Source organism: Engraulis encrasicolus, chromosome 12, assembly GCF_034702125.1.
Source record: "Engraulis encrasicolus isolate BLACKSEA-1 chromosome 12, IST_EnEncr_1.0, whole genome shotgun sequence".
Lineage (NCBI taxonomy): Eukaryota > Metazoa > Chordata > Actinopteri > Clupeiformes > Engraulidae > Engraulis > Engraulis encrasicolus.
Genome location: NC_085868.1, coordinates 55,807,928 through 55,817,927, shown reverse-complemented (window position 1 = coordinate 55,817,927; position 10,000 = coordinate 55,807,928). Strand labels below are relative to the sequence as shown.

Genomic DNA, 10,000 nt, shown 5'->3' with positions numbered 1-10,000 from the left:
TGTGTGTGTGTGTGTGTGTGTGTGTGTGTGTGTGTGTGTGTGTGTGTGTGTGTGTGTGTGGGTACCTATGCGGTTTGGATCGGAAACAGGGAGTGGATGTTGTGTGTGTGTATGTATATATTTATATGTGTGTGTATCTATCTATGTGTGTGTGTGTGTGTGTGTAGGTACGTATGCGGTGTTGATCGGCAACAGGGAGTGGATGTTTGTGTATGTGTGTGTGTATATATTTATGTGTGTATATCTGTATGTGTGTGTGTGTGTGTGTGTGTGTAGGTACGTATGCGGTGTTGATCGGCAACAGGGAGTGGATGTTTGTGTATGTGTGTGTGTATATATTTATGTGTGTATATCTGTATGTGTGTGTGTGTGTGTGTGTGTGTAGGTACGTATGCGGTGTTGATCGGTAACAGGGAGTGGATGCTGCGTAACGGGCTCCAGATCAGCTCAGACGTGGACGAAGCCATGAGGAGTCACGAGGAGAAGGGACAGACAGCAGTCCTGGTGGCCATCGACGGTATTACACCCCATATAACCTAATATCTTGTGTGTGTGTGTGTGTGTGTGTGTGTGTGTGTGTGTGTGTGTGTGTCTGTGTGTGTGTGTGGGTGAGAAGCCACGAGGAGAAGGGACAGACAGCAGTCCTGGTGGCCATAGATGGTATTACACCTCAACACCTCATATCTTACACAGTACGCTACAGTGTGTGTGTGTGTGTGTGTGTGTGTGTGTGTGTGTGTGTGTGTGTGTGTGTGTGTGTGGGTGAGAAGCCACAAGGAAAAGGGGCAGACAGCAGTCCTGGTGGCCATAGACGGTATTACACCTCATATATTATACAGTACGCTACAGTGTGTATGTGTGTGTGTGTGTGAAGAGCCACGAGGAGAAGGGACAGACAGCAGTCCTGGTGGCCATAGATGGTATTACACCTCGTATCTTATACAGTACGCTACAGTGTGTGTGTGTGTGTGTGTGTGCAGAGCAGTGACAGTAGATATAACTGCCGAGTCATGAGGACAAGGGACAGACCATCGTCCTGATGGCCATCAATGGTACTGCTGCTGCTGTGTGTGTGTGTGCGTGTGTGTGTGTGTGTGTTGGTTGTGTGTGTGTGTGTGTGTGTGTGTGTGTGTGTGTGTGTGTGTGTGTGTGTGTATTGGTTGTCTATGTCAGTGATTGTCAACCTTTTTCAAACCAGGGCACACCTTTTTTGAGGACAAAATGCCAAGGCCTACCATCAGTTGTAAATGTTTACGGAAAATAAAACCGATATTGCCTATATTAGTATTTCTCAAACTTTTTCAGACAGAGGACCACTTTGTCCCCCCCAAAAAAATCTTCAGGGACCACCTGTTAACTGAATTGACAGCAAATCCGAACATGACCTCTGAATTGTGATTTTGTGAGATTCAAAACTGTAATTCAAATCTGTGTGTATCCGTGTATGTGTGTGTGTGTGTGTGTGTGTGTGTGTGTGTGTGTGTGTGTGTGTGTGTGTGTGTGTGTGTGTGTGTGTGTGTGTGTGTGTATGTGTGTTTGAGTGCGCGTGTCTGAGTGCGTATGTCTGTGTGTGTGTGTGTGTGTGTGTGTGTGTGTGTGTGTGTGTGTGTGTGTGTGTGTGTGTGTGTGTGTGTGTGTGTGTGTGTGTGTGTGTGTGTGTGTGTGTGTGCGCCTCTCTCCACAGGTGTGCTGTGTGCCATGTTGGCCATAGCAGACACGGTGAAGGAGGAGTCTGGGCTGGCGGTGCACACGCTAAGCACCATGGGAATTGAAGTCATCATGATCACAGGGGACAACCGACGCACCGCTAAAGCCATCGCCGCACAGGTGTGTGTGTGTGTGTGTGTGTGTGTGTGTGTGTGTGTGTGCGTGCGTGTGTGTGTGTGTATGTGTGTGTGTGCAGGTGGATATTTGCCGTCGGTTGCACCAGCTGATCGTAAGTTAGAACAGTGGTTCTTAACCTGGGGTGCGGGCAGAGGGTGCGTGGAATTTTGTTTGTGTTGAGGTTTTGACCAAAATTCTGCTTCCAAACATTATAATTAGGCCAAATTAAGACCAAGTTTAAACATGTTTTCGTCCCCATGTATATTCATTAAAGATTGATTAATGTCTAAAGCAAGAATCATTGTAATTAAGCACTTAAGTCTTTTTTTTGTGTGCGTATACATGCGTAGACATTTGGGATGGGGGTGCGCGGCTTGTCTTGGGAACAGCTAAGGGGGTGCGTTCAGGAAAATAGGTTAAGAACCACTAAGTTAGAACACAATTCATGGCTTAAAGTTCAGCTGATCTCTCACGCTCAACGTAGCTAGTTTCAAACTAAAGGTGTCACTAAAGTCGGTTGCACCACCACACCTTAAGTTTTAACTTTGTTAGTCGTGCGTTAAGTGTACCAGTGTCGCAGGTAATGACGTTTAGATAATCCAGGTAATGACGTTTAGATAATCCAGGTAATGACGTTTAGATAATCCAGGTAATGACGTTTAGATAATCCAGGTAATGACGTTTAGATAATCCAGGTAATGACGTTTAGATAATCCAGGTAATGACGTTTAGATAATCCAGGTAATGACGTTTAGATAATTCCGAGCCAATCATTGATAGCCAATCATGTAAACAGGAAGTAGGCTACTGGCTGGTTTGAATGAAGACGCGTTAGCACCAATGAACAATTCATGTGTTCATGGTCAGCAGAACCCAAATGAAACAGTCCAACATCATATCCTCTGATATAAATCGCCTGCCTGACTGATTTCACAAAGCTGTTCTCAGATGCTTTCCCCTAGCTTAAATTATATATCATTCTTGTTTTATTTTTTATATTTTTATGTTATTGTTTATTTTATTTTTATTATTATTATTATTATTATTATTTTTACCTTATGTTTTATCTTAATGTTTTAAATGTTCTTTGACTAATTTATTTCCTTATTTCTTCCATGTTTCCTTTCTTTTTGCATTTGTTAGTTTTGTGCAGCACATTGAGTTGCACCTGTGTATGAAATGCGCTATACAAATAAATTTGCCTTGCCTTGCCACAATAAATTGCAGCCCATTGCTGGTTGGTATATGCTGTGAGTGTCATGAGTTTTTTTCTAACCTCTGGACGTACACACTCTGTGGCTAGTTGCCTAAGATGAAACTTAGGTGACATTGAAACTGTCTGTATGGTGCAACCCATATATCCGTAAACTCGACAATAGGCATTCACATTAAGCTTCGACTACAGGGGAACAGCTGGTGCAACTTACAGCTTGCATCTCATAGTTGTCTGTGTGTGTGTGTGTGTGTGTGTGTGTATAATGTGTGTGTGTGTGTGTGTGTGTGTGTGTGTGTATAATGTGTGTGTGTATAATGTGTGTGTGTGTGTGTGTGTGTGTGTGTATAATGTGTGTATAATGTGTGTGTGTGTATAATGTGTGTGTGTGTGTGTATAGGTTGGCATCAGGCGTGTGTATGCGGAGGTGTTGCCATCTCATAAGGTGGCGAAGGTGTGTGAGCTTCAGGAGCGGGGCCTAAAGGTACACACACTCTCTCCCTCTCTCACACACACTCTGACACACACACTCTGCTTGTCTTATTGCAATGGTACTTCCTCTAATTCTGTTGGGTTGGTATGGTTGGCAACTCATAATGTGTGTGTGTGTGTGTGGAATTCGAGACGATTCGTGTAATGAATTGTTGAGAGGGGACCATTCGAACAAAACGTTGGACCATTAGTAGAAGGCATGGGGTGTTTCGTGCAGTACCTGAGGATTTTTCGTCAAAGACCTAAGGACGTTACGTTCAACCCATGCAGACCTTTCGTTTAACTGGGCAGATGTTTAGTTTAGTCTGCCTATTTTATTAGCCTATTATTTTTATATTTTATCAAACTTGTGTGCCTACCACCACAATGCAATGAAAACAAAAATCGAACCGTGTAGAAAGTGCGTGCGTGCGTCTCTATTTTTTAAAATTAATTTTTCATTTTAGTTCAGTTTTTTATCATTAGGCCATTTCATAGCCTATTTTATAAATATACTATATCGTAGCGGACTGCCTCTGCCTCCTCCTGAGTGAGATAGCAGCGTTACCCCCTGTGCACTACATCTGTCTATATATATATCTGAGTTATTTCTAATGTGTTGGTTACTGATTTGTATTCATTTTTGGAAAGGTAAAGGCAGTCTTATTGTTGCCTAGCTGGCGCCCATGTCATAACTTAAAACAGTCGGTTGCACCGCCGCTACAATACCGACGAAATGTTTTAAAATGTAGGCTTACAACAGTAATTTAAAGGTAAGGGATAATGTATTGTCCCACATGACTATAAGAAAATATTGCCTATACGGGACGAATAAGACCCCCGATGCCGAAGGCAGAGAGCTGTTATTCCGCTCCGAAGGAAATATATTTCCGTAGTCATGTGGACAATAGCCTACATTATCCCGCTTATCCCGCCTTTACCAACATTAGAAAGCATAGAATACACAGTTAACCAGTAGTTTATAGTAACAGGTTTATTGCCATTTTATAGCGTGCGCAAAGAAAGATAGAAAAGAAAGATATAAAAAGATATAAAAAGAAAGAAAGGAGTCGCACACTGGAGCTGAATGCAGAATCAAAAGCTGCCATTTACAATTGTCCTAAGACGTCAAACTGGTCCTGGATTAACGCATCACTGTTACGTTATTTGTTCTACTGTATGCATCTAGGCCTATATTCGTTATAAAAACAGATATCTTAGAATGAAGTCTTATGAATGGTCCACCATGCTTAATTCCATAAAGCATGCCAAATGAACTTGAAAGAAATGCGAAATGAAAACAGCGTGTCAATGCAAGCTCTTTTTTTTAAATCATAAATACAGTATGAAATAGTGATGTGAGCTGTTCCAAATTGAGAACAAGCGCACAAGTCTGAAAACAAGGGTTTTGCAAAAGTGCACTACTAAAAATAAGACAAGATATTCGTTGTGATGATCTGAGTTATTTCTAATGTGTTGGTCACTGATTTGTATTCATTTTTGGAAAGGTAACGGCAGTCTTATTGCTGCCTGACTGGCGCCCATCTCATAACTTAAAACTAAAGTCGGTTGCACCGCTACAATATCGACGATTTTTTTTTTAAATGTAGGCCTACAACAGCTTTAAAGGTAAGGGATAATGTATTGTCCACACGCAGTGGTAGAACGCAGGTATACGGAGTATACCCACTTCTAAATTTTAGGGGATTCAGTATACCAACTTAAAATTGATTGATCCATTATTTAGAATGGCATAAATATATACAGTATACCCACTTCAAAAAAGTAGACTACACCTAGACTACAAATATTTTCCTACGGGGCGAATAACACCCCCAATGCCGAAGGCGGAGTGCTGTTATTCCGCTTCGAAGGAAATATATTTTCCGTAGTCACGTGTGGACAATACATTATCCCGCTTATGCCGCCTTTACCAACATTAGAAAGCATACATAGTAAACCAGTAGTTTATAGTAACAGTAACAGGTTTATTGCCATTTTATAGCGTGCGCAAAGAAAGATAGTTCGTGGAACGCTCATAATTTAAAGGTGGGGTTGCAGGTTGGCCAAAATTCTTAGATAGAATGCGATTATGACATCACGTTGGGGGCTCCCCCTGGGTTTTACTAGATTCTGTATTGTCTCTGAATGGGGAAGGTTGCAAATAAATAATTAAATAAACCATTTTTATTTAACCTTTTATATTTATGCTGACCAAAATCATTGTAATTTTTAAGGGGTTAGCTAAGATAGAGCCTAGGTAGATGTCGGGTAGGCTATTCTTTGCAGAATCTTGCGCTGAGATGACAACCTCAAACCTCAACCCCAACCGTCTCCGATGTAACGATTATAAAGAGTTTATAGACCGTATCAGCGCCGAATGTGAATAACGTGTTGTGTATTGGTTAAAAAAATCTGTATCACGCTTTTTTGCTTTACTGTAGGCCATAGTTTGCAGTCAGATTGGCCTAGTCTACACTCAGATAGGCCTAACTGAATTTTTTGCGTGCGCATCACAGCGCGCACCATGGTGTAGTAGGCTGTGACCACCAGGCATTGTTAGTAGCCTATTCATCAGCCTTTAGTGGGTCTATCACGCCATTTCAGCGTCATGTGCATGTGGGAAAGAATGTAAACATCGACAAATAAAAAAAAGGCTAAAGAAAACCATTTGGGTGAATCATGCGCTCTGGTTCAATGCCAGCCGTCAAAGTAGTCAGCTTCATTGTAAGAGTGCCAGAGTTTACCTAATTTAAACGACTGCAAAGCAATCTCTCTGAGCGCAACGGCAAGCACATGTGCGGTCCACAGGGCCATCAGCAGAAAACGAATAAATGAAACTCCCTTGCAATAGGCCTATGTCCGACTCCGAGAACAACATAGGCTAACACTAACACGCCGTAGGCTATGTCGAATGGCGCATTTGTCTACTTGTAGTTGGAGCACCGTCATTGCCGCGAGTTTCTGACAAACTAAATAGTTGAGCACAACGTGACACTATCATAGACAAAAGCCCGTGAACATAGTGACACACACTTCACAGTGGTGTTGGTGAAAACGAAACGAAGTTGCCTCCCACGGCCCGAACGCAAAATAATGCCGAAAACTGAATGCCCCCTTCAGTTGTCCTGGCTACAGGCAACTGCGCGTTATCACTGTTTCTTCTTCAATGTACGAGCACTTGCATTGCACTCGCTCTGCACTTGTCTCACAATGCAATCAACTGCGTAATCCGGGCCAAATGGGCAACTGGCGCGTTATATCACGGCTTCTTCTTCAATGTACAAGCACTTGCATTGCATTGGCTTGTCTCACAATGCAATCAGGTGCGTAATCCGGGCCAAATAGTCCACCTTGTGAACACAGGCGGGAAGGGAACAATTTGAAGAACGCGTTTCGGACGGACGGACAGACTGCTGCTGGGACGCATCTAAAATGCGCTTTGCTCTTCACTTGTTACTCACATACTAGTGTTAATAAAATATGTCACGACAGCGGCCGGCGGGCAGTGACAGTTTGCTTTCTTGAAATAACAACATTCGGACAATAGTGTAGACTTGTGCGCTACACGCTGGGGTGGGGCAGGGCTGCTGTAGGTATCCATTGCGCGCGGCCGGTCGCTTTGGGAACTGTGTGTAAGTTGCATTTGGGTAGGCTATTGCGCGTGTTATAGTTGATTAAGTAATTGACGAGCCAACGTCCGGCAGCAGTGGCTGAGTGTGTAACTTAACTTAACTTAACTTTTGTAGGCTACTATCGTCCGAGTGTCTCCAGATTGTGATTATTTATTCATTTATTCAAAGACGATAGCAGTTTATAGACGCTGATGGTTGCATGGATATTGTGGTGGTTTTCCCTCCTAATTGTATTTTATGAAATTGTAAAAATAAAACTACCATAACCTTTACTCCCGTTGTCTGTCGTTCCTGAATCGTGGTCTAAATTTCACCTCTTACAATAGTGTCCAGTCCAGTGAATGATCCTGCATCCATGGCTAATTGGATAAAGCATACTAAGTGGATTTATCACATGTGAAACGAGAAGGCAGAAAGTGCAATTAGTTAATAAATGAAACAGTGTACAGGTCAGTGCTGGTAAAAAAAATAGTTTTAATGACTTGCACAAAGTTGATGCTCGTTTGGTGAACTTCAAAACCTGCGCTGTATTCAATAAAAGCTGGGCATAACGCACATAAAGGACTGAAAATGAAAATTAATCAAATCCCAGGAAAAGACAAACCGTATCCCGGGAATCCTGGGAAATAAGTGATTGAAATTCGCAGTTGGCCTATTGAAATTTGTCCTCAAATTGCACCAAATATGGGTGGTAATCCCCTATATGTGGTACATATTCTATGTTGTAGCCTACTTCAGTTGTTGGTACCCAGACTTGCATTTTTGTCGAGTAATGTCCATTTGAACCTCACGTGAAAGTAACGGGGATTGTGCTGCATTTGGTGGATGGAGCTGATATTACGCACATAATTCTACTGAATAAACATCCAACTGCGACCCAAACGGTAACTTGTCGTGGTAGTCTATGTCGAATATGCCTTAATTTGGCTGTTTGCTATTCGCCTCTGGCATCATCCGAGTATGTGTAGTGCGAGACGCCATTATGACCGTTGCGCGTAAATATTTGCAAGAAGATGGGGCCGTCAAACACAGTAGGCTATGGATACTTATTTAACGACTTTAATGAAGATGTCATGTAGACTGTTTGACGGCCCCTTCCATAGGACAGCATCCATCCATCTATCCATCCCTTCCTCATCTTTACGCGCAACGGTAATAATAGCCATTACTTTTCTTGTAGACGTTGCGCGTAATATTTTATTCATTTATTTCACTTATTTCAAGCAGCATTCCACTGTCCACTCTGCGTGGCCCTGTTGAAAGGGTTGCCTTGTCTATGCGGGAAGGGCAAGTCATCACTGAACACGGCAGGTCATTTGCATGACAAGACTTCATGCCCATTAGCGAACACTTTGTTCTCAACAACTTCCCATTAAGAAATGTGTATTCTGAATGTGTTTGTTGCCGTTTTCAGCAAGCCTGGCGTCGCCATGAGGACCTGATGTTTTCCACAGAAAACATGCATGGTTGCCACCACTTAAAAAGGTGCTTGGAGAGGAGGCAAAACTGGTACAATTTAGGCTGCATTAAAGCATACACGTTAGCTTTCACGTTGTGCGATGGATGGAGACAAGTTTGGAATCGCTCCCTCTCTCTCCCTCTCTCGCTCACACACACACGCGCGACGTAATTCTCTGCACTCTTTGCAAGACTCTACTGTCACTTGACTCGTCTTATGGGATACCAGCCAAAATTGTAAGCTAGATAGCCAATAGTTTCGATTGTGCTGCTTGGACTGGAGGTAGGCCTAGCCTATTTAAACTGCTAAAATTTAGGCTGCATTAAAGCATCCGCACGTTTCAACTTTCACGTTGTGCGATGGGTGGAGACAACTTGGGAATCGCTGTAAGTTAGAGATTTTTTTAAAACATAGGCTGGCAAGATGTAAATGACCTGCACTGCTTGAAAAAGACGATCGACTATGTGCCTCAGGCATCTTAAATACTAAAAACTAATAGGCGGATGGCGGGTGGATTCGGTTTTGGAAATTGGAGAAAAAACATTAGGGCGGGTGGATAGCAGGTGGATTAGAAATTCTAAGAAGCGGTTGCGGATGAAATAACACATCCACCGCGCACCTCTAGGCCTACTCCACACGTAGGTATATTCCAGACCTACAGAAGACGGTAGCTAGAAGCGTTCATCTAAAAAGTTACCGGAAAGTCAGAAAACTCGCTGCATGACAACCAAATGTGCTCAGTAGACACACGCTGCCCTGATTCAAAGCGACAAGGCTGTGCTTGGTCCCGCCTCTCTGCCCGCAGCTGGGGCTACTGAAATACTGTTCCAGAAATGTAAGGAGTAGAAAGTAACATAGGCCTACAGATATTTGTCAAAAAATGTAACGGAGTAAAGTAACGGCGTAAAAGTGAAAAAAAGCTTCTCAAATATTGTTCCAGAAATGTAAGGAGTAAAGTAACCTAGATAATTGTCAAAAAATGTAACGGCATAAACGTAAAAAACCGACAACATACCAGTTAAAATGAGTAGGCCTAAGTACATTTTATTTATGAAGCACATCTGAAAACAGCAAAAAAAACAGTTGATTTACATACTAGATTACTAGATACTAGATACATTACTAGAGAGAGAGAGAGAGAGAGAGAGAGAGAGAGAGAGAGAGAGAGCGCTCCTATGCAGTGTTAATATAGCATTATGCACTGTTATTTTTTCTGCCTCATGCGCGAACTATTTATTGTCATTCAGTTTGTGCAATTATTTGGCCTAGGCCTATATGAATCGCGGGTAAATCAGTTTTACCACATATTTAGACTTCGAACAAAAGAAATAGGCCTAGGACACACAGGAATAATAGGATATAAAATAGGCAGCCTGACTGGATCGATGGACGATTTCC

The 10,000-nt window shown here is 42.5% G+C and overlaps 1 protein-coding gene across 1 annotated transcript in view; it reads left to right on the top strand.

The window, feature by feature from the left end:
* atp7b (ATPase copper transporting beta) overlaps nt 1-10,000 on the top strand; it is a 61,004-nt gene that overhangs the window by 37,971 nt on the left and 13,033 nt on the right. The window contains exons 19-21 of the mRNA XM_063211978.1: nt 386-517; nt 1,685-1,827; nt 3,438-3,521. Coding sequence (XP_063068048.1) covers nt 386-517; nt 1,685-1,827; nt 3,438-3,521 — 359 coding nt within the window. The remainder of the gene's footprint in view (nt 1-385; nt 518-1,684; nt 1,828-3,437; nt 3,522-10,000) is intronic.